Genomic DNA, 21,039 nt, shown 5'->3' on the forward strand with positions numbered 1-21,039 from the left:
GGGTTGCGAGACCTGTTGTGGCTCAATATTGGTCCATATATAAGGCGCACCGGATTATAAGGCGCACTGTCAGCTTTTGAGAAAATTGGAGGTTTTTAGGTGCGCCTTATAGTGCGGAAAATACCGTAGTCTAAATATTGTACATTTGAGATAAGGAATATCACTGCCAACCGCGGCTGTTTTTGCATGAATCCTTGGAAAGTCTGTAACGTGTGTGTGTGTGTGTGTGTGTGTGTGTGTGTGTGTGTGTGTGTGTGTGTGTGTGTGTGTGTGTGTGTGTGTGTGTGTGTGTGTGTGTGTGTGTGTGTGTGCGTGTTGTGTCATGCATCAGGATATCCTACTGATTTGTCCTGCTTTGACCACAACGGCAGGAAATGGACACAGCTGCTCCTCATCCACAGCGGGAGCTTCTTTTCACACCGCAGATTATCCCAGTGTGCATGTGCGTGCGTGCGTACTGTATACTGTGTGTGGCGAAAATGACCATCTTTAAAGTGTGTGACGGTAGCCAAAAAGTGATAAACGCCTTTTGTGACCTCATACGAGTGACTGTGATCTTGAGCGATGTGCAGAAGCAAGTGTGTGAGATTGTGTGTTTTCACATAAACTGAAGCCTTGTTAGGTCAGGATGAGACTCCCTGGTGCTCACATGTTGCACTCGGTGTCCTTTAATGGTCATCAATTTGGAGGAAATCTTGTACCGCAGTTTTTGACAGAAAAGCAGGGACAAGAAGGGAATAATTTGTCTAATTTGGTCAATTTATTTACCAAATCAAAGCATATTGACATGGTGGCTATCAGACTTGGATCTTCCCCGCTTTAGTCTCACATCCAAGTGTGCTTTGAAGAATGTAGTTCGGCTCATTAGTGAGCGTTCTTCCTCATTCTTCACAGCGACTTCCTCTATGCTTCTCCATTCCTGCCCTGAGTATCCCTTCAGTATGTTTCCCTTCATGTTGAACCCCTAGCCACTCAATTTGCCATCCATAACCCCAGTACTTGACATTGAAAGAGTAGCAGACAGTAGCCTTGCACGCAGACTCGCAAATGTGTTTTTCATGCATTTGTGCTTGTGTACGTGAGTGGTCTTTTGATACAATACCGTCCTTGCTTTCTGATGATAAGCATACATTTGTACCAAATATCCATTTATTTTGATCCAGTTCTAAAAACAACATAACAAAACAAAATGGAGATACATGCTGCTAGGTCATGTTTCCATTATTTAATACCAACGGACAGCGATGCTAAAAGTACAGTGATTGTTGCCATGTGGAGATACATGCTTCTCCTTGAAAAGAAAGGTCATGTTTTTGTGTCTGTTTTGTGAATGTATTCATTCACAAAATGTATTCAGTCACATGTTATGTTACAGCCTTATTCCAAAATAATAAATTTTTGTTCTCAAAATTCGACAGACAATAACCCATAATGACAATGTGAAAAGGTTCACCAAAGAACTTTCCTCCAAAAGGTCTTATCTTTGTCCATGTGATGTCAGATGAAACAAAAATTGAGCTGTTTGGTCACAATACCCAGCAATATGTTTGGAGGAGAAAAGGTGAGCCCTTTAATCCAAGGAACACCATCCTACCCGTCAAGCATGGTCCTACCGTCAAGCATGGTGGTGGTAGTATTACTCTCTGGGCCTGTTTTGCTGCCAATAGAACTGGTGCTTTAAATGGGGCAATGAAAAAGGAGGATTACCTCCAAATTTTTCAGGACAACCTAAAATCATCAGCCCAGATGTTGGGTCTTGGGCGCAGTTGGGTGTTCCAACAGAACAATGACCCAAACACACGTCAAAAGTGGTAAAGGAATGGCTAAATCAGGCTAGAATTAAGGGTTTAGAATGGCCTTCCCAAAGTCCTGACTTAAACGTGTGGACAATGCTGAAGAAACAAGTCCATGTCAGAAAACCAACAAATTTAGCTGAAGTACACCAATTTTGTCAAGAGGAGTGGTCAAAAATACAACCAGAAGCTTGTGGATGGCTACCAAAAGTGCCTTATTGCAGTGAAACTTGCCAAGGGACATGTAACCAAATATTAATATTGCTGTATGTTTACTTTTGACCCAGCAGATTTGGTCACATTTTCAGTAGACCCATAATAAATTCATAAAAGAACCAAACTTCATGAATGTTTTTTGTGACCAACAAGTATGTGCTCCAATCACTCTATCGCCAAAAAATAAGAGTTGTGGAAATTATTGGAAACTTAAGACAGCCATGACATTATGTTCTCTACAAGTGTATGTAAACTTTTGACCACGACTGTATATGTGATTTTTGTTTTAGTTTTTTCAATTTCAATGGTTTTGCAAAATTATAAAAACACTTCACATTGTCATTATAAGTTATTGTCTGTAACATATTAAGGACATAAATGAATTTATTCCAATTTGGCTGTAACATAATGTGGAAAAAGCGAAGCACTGTAAATACTTTCCGGCTGCACTGTAACAGGGCAGTTGTCTTCTGAATTGTTTACAAATGTCTGCTGCAGAGGACGCTGGTTATCAGGAGGATATGGCTCTAAAACTCAGTAATGCTTACAATTATTCATCTATAAACATATTTTATAGCCATTTATTTGCTTTTCATGTTTGAAATTGTTATCAAGTAGCAATTATCGCCATACTTGCCAACCCTCCCGATTTTCCCGGGAGACTCACGAATTTCAGTGCCCCTCCCGAAAATCTCCCGGGGCAACCATTCTCCCGAATTTCTCCCGATTTCCACCCGGGCAACAATATTGGGGGCGTGCCTTAAAGGCACTGCCTTTAGCGTCCTCTATAACCTGTCGTCACGTCCGCTTTTCCTCCATACAAAACACACATGTTATGTATATATTCGTATATATGTTACATTTTTTATTGCTTTATTAGTCTATTTATACCTGCATTGTCCTTTCCATCCTTACACTTTCCATCATTGTAACTGAGCTACTGTGTTGAACAATTTCCCTTGTGGATCATTAAAGTTTGTCTAAGTCTAAGTCTAAGTCTAAACAGCGTGCCGGCCCAGTCACATAATATTTGCGGATTTTACACACACATAAGTGAATGCAAGCATACTTGATCAATAGCCATACAGGTCACACTGAGGGTGGCCGTATAAACAACTTTAACACTGTTACAAATATGCGCCACACTGTGAACCCACAACAAACAAGAATGACAAACACATTTCGGGAGAACATCCGCACCGTAATACAACATAAACACAACAGAACAAATACCCAGAACCCCTTGCAGCACTAACTCCTCCGGGACGCTACAATACACCCCCCCGCTACCACCAAACCCCACCCACCTCAACCCCCCCCCCCCCCCCCCCCCCATCTCCCGAATTCGGAGGTCTCAAAGTTGGCAAGTATGGTTATCGCACTTCAGATAAGTGAAAACAAATAACAATGTTTATATTTAGCATGACGTGCTGAATCATGACAAATACAACTTCACGACCTAAAATAGCCATTTAGTTACAAACAAGGTAAAATTCCGGATCTTTGTCATTTGGATAAAAAGTAAAACTCCCAAAAAATGTAAATCTTGTTTTTGGGTAAAGGAATTGGCAGAATTTCCCAATTTTCCATATTTTTAAAACTACGGTATTTGTTGTAAGCGGGACGCTAATGTGACGCAACAAATCGTGGCATAGCTCCTTGACCTAACTAGCTATGTAGTTGCGAACAAGGTAAAGATCCAGTGGACTGGGTCTTTGTTTTTCAGATAAAAAGTGCAATAACTCACAAAATTTAAAAATGTGTCTATGTATCGCACATTATCAAGTGGAGGAATAGACACAAGTTTGACCTTTTTTTTTTTTTTTTTTTTTTTTTTTTTTTTTAATGATTTCTTCTAAGCGAGATTGTTCCCAATCTAAAAAAGTTATGTAGTTGCGAACAATGTAAAAGTCTGGGTTTTTGTTTTTTGGATAAAAATTTAAGAAACTCACAAAATTGGAAATTGTGTTTCTTGGTGAACAAATAGACGCAATTAACCAATGTTCTGTATTTTGAAAACAATTTATTCTAAGCGAGATTGTTAGCGTGACAACCAAATGGTGACAAACAGTGTCCCAACCTTAATTAGCAATGTAGTTGCAAACAAAGTAAAAGTTTGGTAGACTGGATCTTTGGTTTTCGGATAAAAAGTACAGTCAGTCACCATCCATCCATCCATTTTCTACCGCTTGTGCCGTTCGGGGTCGCGGGGGTGCTGGAGCCTATCTCAGCTGCATTCAGGCGGAAGGTAGGGTACACCCTGGACAAGTCGCCACCTCATCACAGGGCCAACACAGATAGACAGGCAACATTACAAAATTGGAAATCGTGTTTATGTTGCACAGTATCGAGCAAAGGAATAGACACAATTTTACCATTTTCTGTATTTTTAAAACGTTAGGGTGTTGCGCTGAATCTTGACGGATATAGCTCCCCGACCTGAATTAACAACGTAGTCCCAAAAAGGTAAAAGTTTGGATCTCTGTATTTTGGATAAAAAGTAAAGTAACTCACAAAATTGTAAATCATGTTTCTGGACAAAATTTCTCGACACAATTTCCCAATTTTCTGTATTTTTAAAACTATTTAATCTAACCGGGATCGTTAGCGTGACACACCGAATCGCGACAAATATAGCCTTGTGACCTAAATTTGCTATGTTATTGCCAACAAAGTGAAAGTCCGCTGGATACTGTTTTTGTTTAAGGATGAAAAGTAAAATAACTTACAAAATTGTAAATTGGGTATCTGTTGCACAGTATTGAGAAATATGTGAGGTGCAGAAATAAGATGCAGAGGCGGAAACCAGTAAACAGTTTATCCACCATTTTATTGTCTAGGTAACAATATACAACAGGGTACAACAAAAGGCAACAGGGGCAAAAAACTAACACACCATGGAAAAAGGTACAAAACAAAACAAACAAACTTGGACGCTAGGCAAAAACTAGGACAGGCCTGGGCAAATATTTTGACTCGGGGGGCCAAATTTAGAGAAAAAAATGTGTCATGTGGACGATATGTGCTTTGTGGACTTGGAGAAGGCATTCGACAGTGTACCCCGGGAAGTCCTGTGGGGAGTGCTCAGAGAGTATGGGGTATTGGACTAACTGATTATGGCGGTCCGCTCCCTGTATGATCAGTGTCAGAGCTTGGTCCGCATTGCCGGCAGTAAGTCAGACCGGTTTCCAGTGAGGGTTGGACTCCGCCAAGGCTGCCCTTTGTCACCGATTCTGTTCATAACTTTTATGGACAGAATTTCTAGGCGCAGTCAGGGCGTTGAGGGTATCTGGTTTGGTGGCTGCAGGATTAGGTCTCTGATTTTTGCAGATGATGTGGTCCTGATGGCTTCATCTGGCCAAGATCTTCAGCTCTCACTGGATCGGTTCGCAGCTGAGTGTGAAGCGACTGGGATGGGAATCAGCACCTCCAAGTCAGAGTCCATGGTTCTCGCCCAGAAAAGTGTGGAGTGCCATCTCCGGGTTGAGGAGGAGATCTTGCCCCAAGTGGAGGAGTTCAAGTACCTCGGGAGTCTTGTTCACGAGTGAGGGAAGAGTGGATCGTGAAATCGACAGCTGGATCGGTGAGGTGTCTTCAGCAATGCGGACGCTGTATCGATCTGTTGTGGTGAAGAAGGAGCTGAGCCGGAAGGCAAAGCTCTCAATTTACCGGTCGATCTACGTTCCCATCCTCACCTATGGTCATGAGCTTTGAGTTATGACCGAAAGGACAAGATCACGGGTACAAGCGGCCGAAATGAGTTTCCTCCGCCGGGTGGCAGGGCTCTCCCTTAGAGATAGGGTGAGAAGCTCTGCCATCCGGGGGGAGCTCAAAGTAAAGCCACTGCTCCTCCACATCGAGAGGAGCCAGATGAGGCATTTCGGGCATCTGGTCAGGATGCCACCCGAATGCCTCCCTAGGGAGGTGTTTCGGGCACGTCCGACCGGGAGGAGGCCACGGGGAAGACCCAGGACACGTTGAGAAGACTATCTCTCCCGGCTGGCCTGGGAACGCCTCGGTATTCCCCGGGAGGAGCTGGACGAAGTGGCTGGGGAGAGGGAAGTCTGGGCTTCCCTGCTTAGGCTGCTGCCTCCGCGACCCGACCTCGGATAAGCGGAAGAAGATGGCTGGATGGATGGATGAATGGATATATATATACATATATATATATATATATATATATATATATATATATATGTATATATGTATATATACATATAAACTGTGAAAATCTGCTGTACATTTTTAGGAACACTAATACACAACCTCAAAATGTCTGATTGAAAGCTAAAAACGTTATGATTGACCGCCTTAAAAAAATGGAATATAATTTTTATTTTTTTTACTGAATGAGACATGTACATGAAAATAAAGAATGTGGGATTTACAATATTAACTGTGAAGGATAAAACACTGAATATTGACAACATATGAATATCACCCCCGACATATTTTACAATCAAGCGAAACTCAACAAAAATGCAACAAGCAAAATATGAATGCGAAGGGTAAAAAAAAACACCACCTACAATCTGATACATCTGATACATCACTAAGCTTTAGAACTTCTTCCGTGTCTGTCCCCGACACCCGCATTTCAGGCTGGCCGCTCTGGAAACACTCTGTGGAAACGCTCCCCACCCACACTGCTTGGTGCCTCGTCTGAGCTGCTGTGACTTCGATGACCATAGTAACTAGTATATCATGCAAATGCACAGATTCCAACCATGAAATACTTTGTATAGTTCAAGACTTGCGGTCATTTGAAAACATCACTGCACATCATAATGGCAGCTACAGTTTCCATTTTAAAGATTAAAAAAAATTATTTGGGAATGTCCGGTGGGCCAGATTAAAAAGCTTAACGGGCCGCATGCAGCCCCCGGGCCTTAATTTGCCCAGATCTGAGCTAGGAATTAATCCCGGGCAGACCTGGCAAGCCGGAAAGTAGTATGGAAATCGTCTTGGAAGAGCTTTGAGCATGGCAAAGTCAGCACGGCAAACAAAAGATACAGCCACACACAGCTGAACCTGATCAGTTAAACAGTGGCCCACCAATTATTGTCAGGTGTGCCCTGAGGCCTTGAGCCTGCAGCACGCCACACTGTGGGGAGAGAGAGAGAGGACCAGGTGCAAGAACATGCGACAAAACACAGAGACATGATAATGTACAATAAAGTTAGAGTGTCCACCCTGAGATCGTTAGGTTGTGAGTTCAAACCCCGGCCGAGTCATACCAAAGACTATAAATATGGGACCCATTACCTCCCTGCTTGGCACTCAGCATCAAGGGTTGGAATTGGGGGTTAAATCACCAAAAATGATTCCCGGGCGCGGCCACCGCTGCTGCCCACTGCTCCCCTCACCTCCCAGGGGGTGATCAAGGGTGATGGGTCAAATGCAGAGAATAATTTCGCCACACCTAGTGTGTGACAATCATTGGTACTTTAACTTTAACTTAAAGTGTGTTTTATCCAATTAATCAAAACAACTAATCCAGGTGTCCCCAAACTACGGCCCGCGGGAAGTACCAAGTTTAAAAAACTTTTTTTTTTCATTATTATTTTAAAAAATCTGTCCTTTCTAAAAGTTAAGTTACAGTCCCAACGATAGTCACACACACACTAGGTGTGGTGAAAACTTCCTCTGCATTTGACCCATCCCCTTGTTCCACCCCTGGGAGGTTAGGGGAGCAGTGAGAAGCAGCGGTGGCCGCGCTCTGGAATAATTTTGGTGATTTAAATTCTAATCCATTTTCTACCGCTTGTTACTCTTGGTGTCTCCTAGCCACTCAGGCAAATTTTATTGTCAAACGTGCATTTTTCCATTGATAACGTGACATCAATATATATATATATATATATATATATATATATATATATATATATATATGCAGATGTAGCCTGGCCCCCGGCCAAATTGTTTTAACCCAATGCAGCCCCCGAGTCAAAAAGTTTGGGGACCCCTGAACTAATCGATAGATTTTTCAAGTACCAAAATAATTGCAGCGCGAATCTAACTGCATATTGATGTGAATTTCTTGAATTATATGAATCTAATATTTACAGTTTTCACTATATTTTATCAGTTTATAAATATTTTTGGTAACACTTTAGTATGGGGAACACATATTCACCATTAATTAGTTGTTTATTAACATGCAAATTAGTAACATATTGGCTCTTGATTAGTCATTATTAAGTACTTATTAATGTCTTATTCTGCATGGCCTTATTATACAACCAGTAAGCCATTAACTAAGAGTCTTCCCTCAATAACCTCAGAATAAGCAACTAATAATGGTGAATATGTTCCCCATACTAAAGTGTTACCATATTTTTTTTTGTCATGGCTAAACTTGTATTTTATACAAGAAAATATTATTTTCTTCTGTGGCAACACGTAGAGTGTTAATAAACTGGTTCAAACATACACACTTCCCCCAAGATGATTATTCCAGTAAAATAAAAATGAAATAAAATCCCACAGCCACAAGGCTGTCAGCCCGTATTAAAAATAACTATCACAAAAATATGTAATGTTGTTTGGTCACAAGTTTTGTGTGTTTTTGCATCCCGTGCACAGGCATCACGCGCATTGAGAAGGACAAAGGCACACTGTATGAACTGACCTTCCGAGGGGACTACAGTCACGAATTCCGACGCCTGGTCCTCTTCCGGCCCTTTGGACCGCTGATGAAGGTGAAAAACGAGAGGGTGGACACGGGCCACGTGGTCGTCAACATTGTCGTGCCGCTGTATCGCCGCACTGACAAGTTCAAGCGGTTCATGCACCATTTCAGGTGGGCGTCTCCCTATTTAAAAAAAAAAAAAGCCACAATTGTCTCCCAAGAGGCCTTCTCTCGTCTTGGAGCAAACTCAGGAAAACAATATTGTTTGTTTCTCAAGCCTAGTTTTACATTTTAATGAGGGATTTAAACAGAGCAGGGGAGATTAGAATTCGAATTACCAGCACAGAGCTTGTTTTCTTTTTTTCTTTCCTGTTTTCTATTTCTAGCCACCATTTATACTTTAATTCCACACATTATCAGTTCATGCATTTTATGGTTGGCTTCGATAAAAATCTCAATAGAAACAAAATTGGGACAGATTAAAATAATAGGAGTAAGGATAGAGCAGTTCATTTCTGTCATTGCATGCCCACAGCAGAGCTCAGTTTCTCTGCTAAATATCATCTCCAGGCTAATATGCTAAAAATAGTTCAACAACTTACAGCTATTAGTGTGTGTGCTATTCAAGTTAAGAAATATTGTTGCACAAGACTACAGTACTTACGCAGTGGTGAAACATCCTCTCACTTCTTGCTCTCCAAAATCAAACACATTACCTCCACAAACTAATAAATGACAACATGTTAAAAACAAATATTAAAAAAAATGAAAAAGCAAAAATAGTCAGTATAGTGGGATAATCTACACTATATTGCCAAAAGTATTTGACCACCTGCTTTGACTCATATGTGAACTTGAAGTGCCATCCCATTCCTAACCCATAGGGTTCAATATGATGTCGGTCCACCTTTTGCAGCTATTACAGCTTCAACTCTTCTGGGAAGGCTGTCCACAAGGTTGTGGAGTGTGTTTATTGGAATTTTCGACCATTCTTCCAAAAGCGCATTGGTGAGGTCACACACTGAAGTTGGTCGAGAAGGCCTGGCTCTCAGTCTCCTTTCTAATATTCCAAAGGTGTTCTATCGGGTTCAGGTCAGGACTCTGTGCAGGCCAGTCAAGTTCATCCACACCAGACTCTGTCATCCATGTCTTTACGGACATTGCTTTGTGCACTGGTGCACAGTCATGTTAGAAGATGAAGGTGCCCACTCCAAACTGTTCCTACAAGGTTGGGAGCATGGAATTGTCCAACATGTTTTGGTATCCTGGAGCATTTCATTGGAACTAAGGGGCCAAACCCAACTCCTGAAAAACAACCCCACACCATAATTCCTCCTCCACCAAATTTCACACTCGGCACAATGCAGTCCGAAATGTACCGTCCTCCTGGCAACCTCTAACCCCAGACTCATCCATCAGATTGCCAGATGGAAAATTGTGATTCATCATTCCAGAGAAGGCATCTCCACTGCTCTAGAGTCCAGTGGCAACGTGCTTTACACCACTGCATCCCACGCTTTGCATTGGACTTGGTGATGTACGGCTTAGATGCAGCTGTTCGGCCATGGAAACCCATTCCATGAAGCTCTCTGCGTACTGTATGTGGGCTAATTGGAAGGTAACATGAAATTTGGAGCTCTGTAGCTACTTACTGTGCAGAAAGTCGGCGACCTCTTTGCACTATGCGCTTCAGCATCCGCTGTCCCCTCTCTGTCATTTTACGTGGCCTACCACTTCGTGGCTGAGTTGCTGTTGTTCCCAAACTCTTCCATTTCCTTATAATAAAGCCAACAGTTGACTTTGGAATATTTAGGAGGACGGAAATTTCACGACTGGATTTGTTAGGTGGCATCCTATGACAGTTCCACGCTGGAAATCACTGAGCTCCTGATAGCGGCCCATTCTTTCACAAATGTTTGTAGAAACAGTCTCCATGCCTAAGTGCTTGATTTTATACACCTGTGGCCGGGCCAAGAGACTAGGACACCTGATTCTGATCATTTGGATGGGTGGCCAAATACTTTTGGCAATATAGTGTATGTGACTGCACCTCTACTGTGCGTTCTGTTTTCCTGACAAATACAACACATTTTGGCGCTGTTATTAAATCCCATAGTTTTGACTTGGAAGTTTCTCATACAGTTTTAATAATTGCTGCAAAACTATTACAGTAACTGAAGGGTTTTTGATCGAATCACCACAAAATTTGGAGCACCCTTTTTAGAGACTGACAAGCACACAAATACAAAATTTGAGCAAGATTGACGGAAAAACAGGGTCGCTATCAACAAAACATCTTTGCAGTTGCAATTAATTGCCCATAAGTCATTGAACATGTGTGTACTGATTATAAAACTTTGAGGGTATTTGTACTGCATGTATGCTGGCATGTCTTCCACGACCAGTGTTGCCAACTCCTCAGGGTGGAAAGTAGCAATTGGCTATCCTAAAAGTCGACATCATTGCCTTATTTGCATAATAAATAGCAGTTGCCACTGTAGGACAGAGGAATAACATAACAGGAGTTTTTAAATTATGCAAATTTTGGTTAGAACTACAAATAAATGTCTGTTTCGTCTTAGGTTGTATCAAATTAGATCAAAAGAATGGAGGGTTGTGACGTTCACGAACAATCCGAATCACTTAACTTGCTCATTAACATGAACAGTGATTTATTTTACGTGACTTGACAGTGAAGAAACATTTTCATTTACATTTATTTCTACATCCAGCCCGCGAGATGAGTTTTCTAAGTGTAAAATTGAGCTGCATTTTTAGATTAAATAAACTGCTGTTCTAAATGTGTCCACTGGATGTCGCAATAGTAATTATGTTAGGCAAGCAAATAGTTCATATCAAGCAAGATTACAAAGCAAGAGGTACACGATAAAGTGGGCTGCGACTCCTCCCCCTCGACCCAACGTAAAACTAATCGGAGTAAAATAAACAATTGCTAACCCCACTTAAAATGCTGCATGAGACACTGACTGCACATTGATATAGTTCTGTGAAAATGATTGTCTTCTGTGCAAATTTAAAGAAAGAGGACAGTGTGTGATTTACTGCAATACTGTCAGTCTTTTAAGTTTTTATTGAAATTGTTCACACATTGCACAGCTTCTATTTTTCCTATCGATACACAGTGATGCCTAGAAGGCAGGGAGTAACTCAACCCTCTTCAATCAATCAATGTCAATGTTTATTTATATAGCCCTAAATCACAAGTGTCTCAAAGGGCTGCACAAGCCACAACGACATCCTCGGTTCAGAGCCCACATAAGGGCAAGGAAAAACTCACAACCCAGTGAGACGTCGATGTGAATGACTGAGAAACCTTGGAGAGGACCGCAGATGTGGGTGACCTCCCCCACTTCTAGGGGAGACCGGATGCAATGGACGTCGAGTGGGTCTTGTATAATATTGTGAAAGTCCAGTCCATAGTGGATCTAACATAATAGTGAGAGTCCAGTCCATAGTGGGGCCAGCAGGACACCATCCCGAGCAGAGACAGGTCAGGAGCGCAGAGATGTCCCCAACCGATGCACAGGCGAGCGGTCCACCCCGGGTCCTGACTCTGGACAGCCAGCACTTCATCCATGGCCACCGGACCTGTGTCCCCCCCCCCCCCCCCCCTCCACAAGGGAGAGGGGGGCAGAGGAGAAAAGAAAAGAAACGGCAGATCAACTGGTCTAAAAAGGGGGGCTATTTAAAGGCGAGACTATACAAATGAGTTTTAAGATGGGACTTAAATGCTTCTACTGAGGTAGCATCTCTAACCGTTACCAGGAGGGCATTCCATAGTACTAGAGCCCGAATAGAAAACGCTCTATAGCCCGCAGACTTTTTTTGGGCTCTGGGAGTCACTAATAAGCCGCAGTTCTTTGAACGCAGATTTCTTGCCGGGACATATGGTACAATACAATCAGCAAGATAGGATGGAGCTAGACCGTGTAGTATTTTATACGTAAGTAGTAAAACCTTAAAGTCACATCTTAAGTGCACAGGAAGCCAGTGCAGGTGAGCCAGTATAAGCCTAATATGATCAAACTTTCTTGTTCTTGAATAGTTTCTACCCCAGTTAGTATGGTTTGTTGAGTTAGCACAGGATTAATATTTGGAAATTATACATAGAAGAGTTTTTATTTAAGCTTGATTTAGTTTTTTGTTTAATCTGAGATGGGCTGGGACATAAAGCTGAATTGTTTTGTAGATAGACTGAGATGAAGTCTAAATTCATTGTGTTCTTCATGGTGCTTTTACAGCTGCACCAATTTTTCCTCAGAATTTTCACCTAACTTGAAGTGTTTTGTCAAGAGGATTATTTGTGATATGTACATTTTCCGAATGTGCGTGTCTATTTTGGGCCAAAGTAAAAACAAAGACACAATCTGGTTGTAGTTGTATTTTTTAAGTTGTTATGCAATGATTTATCCCGTCCGGCCCACGTGGGAATAGATTTTTCCTTCATGCCGCCCCTAAGCTAAAATTAGTTTGACACCTCCGCTCTAAAACATCCGGAAAAATTTGCTATAATTGTCACTAGTCGATTTTGAGGGGAAAAAAGTAGCTTAGAGGAGTTGGAAAGTCGCCGGATTTGCAAAGAAAGTCGCCAAGTTGGAGACATTGTCCACAACCCATAGGGAGCGCCACAAATACTTTTTCACCAATGGGTGGTCTGCATTAATAGCTCTAATGGTGCCTGCCATTTGTAATGGGAAGCTGGAATTTCTGAGTTCCTAGTCGGAATTTCAACTGGAACGCCACTTGAGGTTTTATTATATTGTATTGTATTATATATAGTTGGTTTCAAAAATAGCTGCTCTGGATGTAAACAATGCTGTCCGTTTCTATAATCTCCGTTATTTACACTTCTGATTAATTTTTGTTTCAGAAACAGTCCATATTTTCACATAAGTTGTTTTATATTCAGACAAGACAAGCGCAAAAATAGCTTTCGTGGATGTTGCCACTTTGGTTTCCGACATCGTAAATGTCTCGAGTGTGACGTCATTCCCAGCTCCGACTTCCCACTTTCGATGTAAATTGAACACAACACAAAAAAGTACGATGTCACAGATTGGGAATTAAAGCCATTTCACAATAATAAGTATTTTCATTATATATCTTTATTAAATTAATACATTATATGTGTATTTTTATAAGAAATAAAAATTTATTTTGTTTTTATTCAATTGTATTTATTTTGTTTCATAATATTTATTGTTTGTTATCATACAATTATATCTATTCTCAAAATGTTTTTATTCTTGAAAAATTGCAGAATAATTTAGAATTATTCAGAATTAATAATCTGGAATAATCCTTTTTCTTTTTCTTTTTTTTAACTAAATGTGGCCCTAATGGTCAATAATGGTGGTAATACTCTGGAACAGACTATTTTTAGTTCTATTTATTGCTCTGGGGAAAATTGTCAAATCAAAGTGCTGGGAAGAGATTGTGTTGAACTTCGAAAGTTTGGTTCCAGCAGTCCAAATTCAACAAGCTAGCTGACAAACATGCCGCCGCTGTGATCTGTCAGCGTCAAACCCCCACCTTACCCTCTTGTAAAGTCAGTGATTTATGGCCACCGGTGCTGTTGCTTATCACATCTCTTTTTGGTTAGTAAATACTGCTCAGTTGCACTGTTTCAGCTTGTTAAAAAGCCCTCGGGGGGCAGAAAGCGTCAGTTAATATACAACGACACAGCATTAAGTTTGCTTACTTGAAAGAGCGGCTGAGGCAACACTTTACTCTCATCCACATTGAACACGTGTGTGTTTGTGTTTATCATATGCTTATATCAGTATTTTTCAACCACTGTGCCGTGAGATATTGTCTGGTGTGCCGTGGGAAATTATGCAAATCAGTAATTATAATAATGTTGTCTAGTGCAGTGTTTTTCAACGTTTTTTAGTATGTAAAAGGTATGTAACGCTTAAACCAAAAATGAACAAAAGGCAAGTCCCACTAGGAAAAGGCACTGAAGCATAGGGATGGCTATGCAAAACAAAAGTAAAACTGAACTAGGCTACAAAGTAAACAAAAACAGAATGCTGGACGACAGCAAAAACTTACAGCGTGTGGAGCGGAGACGGCGTCCACAAAGAAGGGTAGCGTACGCACAACTTAAATAGTCTTGATTGCGAAAACAAAGCAAGTGCGGGCAATAGCACTCAAAGGAAGGCGTGAAGCTGCTACAGGAGAACACCAACAAAACAGGAAGGGTCACCAAAATAACAGCGCAAGACAGAAACTAAAGCACTACACACAGGAAACAACAACAAACTCAAAATAAGGCATGACAACCTGGTGGAGTTTCATTTGTTTACCTTTTCTGCTGGTGGTGTGCATCTGTATTTTTTAATGAAAAAAATGTGCCTTGGCTCAAAAAAAATTGAAAAACACTGGTTTATATGAACAAATATGTGCAGAAATTTAGAAATAAGCTCTGGATTTACATCCACACAAAGAGCCTGCAGATGTCCGGAGAGAAAATGTGGTTGCTTTTTCATGATGAATGATTAAAAAGCTGCCTCCTCTTCAGATCTCGGCCAAAATCAATTTGCCTCCAATGATGCCAGCGTTTAGACACAGACACAAATGTATCTTTCATGACGGCTCCTCTTCACAAGTTTTTTCAAATCCAGTTGGGTTTTATGAGAATTTCTCCCTCGTGCTTGCTTATATAAATATGCTAGTTAAATACCTAGGGGCTGTTTAATTGAGACTCTTTTATCTAAAACAGTGTGATGTACATAATTCTGTTTCAAGAAATTAATTTGACAACATTGTAGTCTGTAGATGAAACAATGTTTGGTTGTTGCCCAGCAAACGCTTTTATTTGTTTGAATATTAAATTAGTTCTACATTAGGTTGAAAGGTGGTTAATTTTTCTGTCTTAAAAGCCGGTCAGAGAGTTGAGCATTTTCAGCATGTAAGTGATAAATTTAACATGTTTCTATGAGTAGACAAAATTCCCTGGCTGGTGTCTGGGCATTCTGGAACTTAAACTGGCCACTTTAAAGCTGCTAAATTGTATAAAGATATCTAGTAAACAATGCCGTAATGATGCCAGTGTGTACCAGGCGAGAATAAAAAGTTCCAATTAAACATATAATCAGAAAAACTATCATTTAAAATGTTTGATACAATCATTTGTTGGGGTTAATACAAATAAGTTGTTAGTTAAATAGTTACTACCGTAATTTTCGGAGTGTAAGTCGCACTGGAGTATAAGTCGCACCTGCCGAAAATGCATAATAAAGAAGGAAAAAAACATATATAAATCGCACTGGGGCCCGGCCAAACTATGAAAAAAACTGCGACTTATAGTCCGAAAAATACGGTAGTTAGCTACAATTGTATTTGTAGAGAACATGATGAGGTGGCGACTTGTCCAGGGTGTACCCCGCCTTCCGCCCGAATGCAGCTGAGATAGGCTCCAGCACCCCCGCGACCCCAAAAGGGACAAGCGGTAGAAAATGGATGGATGGAATTTGTATGCAAGGCAATTCAAAGTCCTTTACAGATACATAAAAATACAAGAGGGTGAAAAAAGAAATACAACAATGTAATAAATCAATTAAAATTCAATAAAAAAACTTTCAGTTGTCATATGCAGTGTTAAGTAAATGTTTTCTCAGCAAGAATTTGAACATTACGATACAAAAGTACATGTTTTTTTATTGACCAGCAACTATATACCATTTTAACTAGAAAAGCATTCGTAAGCAGACCTGTATCCGGATCATCCCCAAAATCTAATCACTTGTTCCTTTTGCCATGTCTGACATTTCCTGAAAGCTAGATGAAAATCCGCCCATAACTTTTTGAGCTATCTAGCGGAATAAAATAAACCCCCGTCAGTCATCCACTGTCTTTGTCTCTGTGGGTGGAGGCGGGGCCGCTGGCATCCACTCACACACACACAAAAGTTGAAGCTTGTAACGTTAACATAAGCTAATATAGTAGAAATGATCCAGATCCGCTCCAAAATGTAATGACTTGTTCGCATTTCTGACATTTTCTGAAAGTTGGATGAAAACCCGTCAATAACTTTTTGAGCTATATATAGCGGAATGAAAGAAATGGAGCGAACACTCTTGTCAGTCATCCACTGTCTTTGTCTCTGTGGGGCCGCTAGCATTCGTACACACACATTCAGAATGTTTAAGATGGTGCAAACCAGCAACTAACAAAGCAGTTTCAGTATGGGGCTAATTTTAAGATAATGGTGATCAATAAAGGAAAACAAAGCAGCTAAGAAGTATCCTTTTTTATTGCATGATATTGAGAAAAAAAAAATCAAAAATATAGACAGTAGTTAAGTGTATCTATGTTAGTGCTATCTGCAACGTGTTATATATTTCAATGTTATGTCAATTTTATATTAAAAAAAAAAAAGAACTTTGTATAAAATATTTTTTCCAAAAATGTGTCGTATTATATTTGAATCGATAAGATAATACATCAAACAGCTGTCGACTATCTATCAAATATAGTATCCTTTTTTTTTATTGCAATCTGACAGTTGTTATTTTCATGATAATTATTAAAATATATTAACGTTTTGTTAAATATTTGACCTAAAATGGGTTGTTTTACATTTGAGACAATAGGATAAAACTTTTTTCCACCCTCCACTGATATTGTGAACACGTGTTTGTTCAAAGATTAATTTTAGTCTATTTTGTCTTTGATTATCGTATTTTTCGGAGTATAAGTCGCACCGGAGTATAAGTCGCACCTGCCGAAAATGCATAATAAAGAAGGAAAAAAACATATATAAGTTGCACTGGAGTATAAGTCGCATTTTTGGGGGAAATTTATTTGATAAAACCCAACACCAAGAATAGACATTTGGAAGGCAGTTTAAAATAAATAAAGAATAGTGAACAACAGGCTGAATAAGTGTACGTTATATGAGGCATAAATAACCAACTGAGAACGTGCCTGGTATGTTTACGTAACATATTATGGTAAGAGTCATTCAAATAACTATAACATATAGAACATGCTATACGTTTACCAAACAATCTGTCACTCCTAATCGCTAAATCCCATGAAATCTTATACGTCTAGTCTCTTACGTGAATGATCTAGATAATATTATTTGATATTTTACGGTAATGTGTTAATAATTTCACACATAAGTCGCTCCTGAGTATAAGTCGCAGCCCCGGCCAAATTATGAAAAAAACTGCGACTTATAGTCCGAAAAATACGGTATGTCAAAAAACTACACTGGAAAAAGAGTCGTTGTCTTATAATCGGGAACGTCTTTGTGGAGGTTTCTCTCCCGTGGGTCCACCAGACCACCAAGCATCAATATGACAGCCCGGTTTCAGGGTTACACACTGTTTTATTTTGCAATTGTCTTTTTCGTGGCTGTCTCTCTCTCGCTCTCGCTCCAGCTCCACCACCTCTCTCTTCCCCGGCTGCTGCCTTTTAACAGAGTGACAGGTGATTAGATAACCAGGCCCAGGTGGGCCATCTACGCACCTGTCGCTGATCTCAAAGCCGGTCCTGGCACACCCTGCTTTGCTGCAGGTCCGCAGGCCACGCCCCCCTCCACAGTCTTATTTTAGGGTCAATAGGGTATTTTGTTATTGATTCCATTGCAGTAAATCTTAGATTCTGACTAATGTCCAACAGTTGCAAATCAAACTGTTGTTACTCCCTTGAGTTCAATTAGTGTTCATGTGTTTTTTTCTGTGTGTGTTTGTGTTGTGTGTTTACATGTAGGGAAGTCTGTATACGCCAGGATGGCCGAGTCCATCTTACAGTGGTATATTTTGGGAAAGAGCAGATGAACGAAGTCCGCAGCATTCTGGAAAACACAGTGAGGTGAGTCGGAAGCCAACAAGTCACCTTGGATTTAAAGCCAAGTGCATTGCAAATTGCATGAGGAGGGGAAAAAAAGCAATGATGTCGCCAAACAAAGAATTTGGACTGCTGGGGACCGTAATAAATTTTTTATATCACTGCATACTAAACAGATACAATGCTAATATGCCTCCTATCAGAGTGGCTGTTAACTGCTCTTATGTGCATGAATCTGCAATTGATTTTTTTGATGAACAACTGGTTATCAAAAACTATGTTTTTGGTCTAATGATGCTTTAAATAGCAAATAATGATTTGCAAAAGTACGGCACGTAAATAGGACCGCCCACAAAACGGCGCATTCTGAAGAGACAGTCAGAAAGCGACTCGAAGATGGTCTGTAAAACAAAATCTATGCACAATTTTGACCAAAGAAGCCCAATTACAAGTTATGTAAACCACAAAAAGTGTTATAAGACCCATTTAAATACCCTGTAATAAACAATTCCTGTAAACTCACCTCCTGACTCAGCTTCTCGCCATATGTCTCCATTATCTGATGGATAATCAAGCATGTGGCGCCCGTGCAGTCACTCGCAGATAAATGACATCAGGCCGATAGATGATGCCCACTCACAGACCTTGACACACCTACAGACCAGCCACTGTGAGACAACTCCCTCTTACTCCACTTACTCAGCGCCACAAAACATCTCTTTGCATCGTCTACACTAGCAACATTCCAGAGACAAGTGCAGGGAGGAATTGTCATTATGAAGCAGGTTTGTTGGCGTGAAGGTTCAGGCAGCACACATTGGATTTGAATTGAGTATATTGTGTTGTAATTCTTATGCCTCCAACTCTGCGAGTCATTTTATAATCTCTTAAATACGTCAGAATATGCATCCGTAAGCGATTTTTTTTTTAGTTGCTGCAGAAGACAATTTGGTAAACATTATTACAGCTTACGATTCTTAAAGTTAAAAAAGTTAAAGTACCAATGATTGTCACACACACACTAGGTGTGGCGAAATTATTCTTCAGTCTTATTCTTCAAGCTGGCATATGCATTGGTAATCGATAAACATATAAAAGATAAATATAGTCCAGGTATTTTTGTATGGCCGCTTTTGAGTTTGGGTTATTTATAATCAGTGGCTAATCTTTTTCTGTCATTATAAAGAATGGGTATTCACTATTTAGAGTCTGACTCAGTGGCAATTTGCAGCCCTTAGCTGTTTTTTTATTGGCTCATGGCATGTCTTACAAGATGTCACACAATTAATAACTACTGTACTTGCTTTGTCAGCTCAAACACAATGGTGACATTCATGGGGTGATGAAAAAATGAGCACTGAGCACAACAAAAAAAAATGTTTTCCCCCTTCATTTTTGCGGCCCTCTTTGTGAATGCCACCCTTGGCAATTTCCCATGTTGCTTATATCAAAAAACTGCCTGGGATTTTAACCATGCATATCCTGAAGTGCAGTGGATTGTTTTAGTCTGTCAAATATATATTCTCTTTTTTGAAGACTTGTTTTTGGAAGAAAAAAAAAATCTACCAATACGTAGCTATTTTAAAATCATATTATTAATATGAATAAAACAGGATTGTAATTTCATCCATCCATCCATCCATTTTCTCCCGCTTTCCCTTTTGGGGTCGCGGGGGGTGCTGGAGCCTATCTCAGCTGCATTCGGGCGGAAGGCGGGGTACACCCTGGACAAGTCACCACCTCATCGCAGGGCCAACACAGATACTATAAAAAAGCTGCTACTTTTAAATAAATACTCTCTTTTTTGAAGACCTGTTTTTGGAAGAAAAAAAAGCAACCTAAATGTATCTATTATAAAATCATATTATTAATATGAGTAAAACATTTTCAGTAATTTCAATACTATAAAAAATCCGCTACTTTTTTCCCACACTTTGAACTCTGCTGTGGCTAATTTATGGATTTTCCGGATTTAGATGTAGACTTAGACTTAGACTTCCTTTTATTGTCAAATTTTAACTTTACAGTACAGATAAGAACGCAATTGCGTTGCATTAGCTCGTTGTTGTGCAGGATAAAATAGCAATAAGGTGCAGATATAAATAGATTACTGTACAGATAAATATATTGCACTTTTGCATATGCATCCACACATATGGATGTATGTTATATTTATATATATGTATTTATATATATATGTAATTTTATTTATATATATTTACTAGCTTCACATGCGACTAATAAATTTAGCCTCGTCACATCAGACCAACAAAATTGTAGAATGGGTCACGGTGGACCAATTAAATTGTCAATCAAACGTACTCGCCCAATCATTTAGTTAGGCATTTAGCGCGTTATCGACTCACCCTCGTCCTGGAGAAGACACGAGGAAATGCACAAGACACAGCCCCAAAGCCGAAGACGATCGGCCCGGTCATCAAAAAAGGAAACATATTTCATGTTTACACCTGCTGCTTATAAACTTGTGCAGTCAATATATTTACAAAATAAAATTTGTCCAAAATTAGGTGGCTTATATTTAGGTGTGCTCTATAGCCCGGAAATTCCAGTAACTTG

The 21,039-nt window shown here is 40.1% G+C and overlaps 1 protein-coding gene across 1 annotated transcript in view; it reads left to right on the forward strand.

Moving 5' to 3' along the window:
- LOC133574647 (chondroitin sulfate N-acetylgalactosaminyltransferase 1-like) overlaps positions 1-21,039 on the forward strand; it is a 90,862-nt gene that overhangs the window by 41,863 nt on the left and 27,960 nt on the right. The window contains exons 3-4 of the mRNA XM_061926849.1: positions 8,595-8,811; positions 18,385-18,486. Of these exons, the coding sequence (XP_061782833.1) occupies positions 8,595-8,811; positions 18,385-18,486 (319 nt within the window). The remainder of the gene's footprint in view (positions 1-8,594; positions 8,812-18,384; positions 18,487-21,039) is intronic.

Source organism: Nerophis lumbriciformis, linkage group LG32, assembly GCF_033978685.3.
Source record: "Nerophis lumbriciformis linkage group LG32, RoL_Nlum_v2.1, whole genome shotgun sequence".
In the NCBI taxonomy this organism is placed as follows: Eukaryota; Metazoa; Chordata; class Actinopteri; order Syngnathiformes; family Syngnathidae; genus Nerophis; species Nerophis lumbriciformis.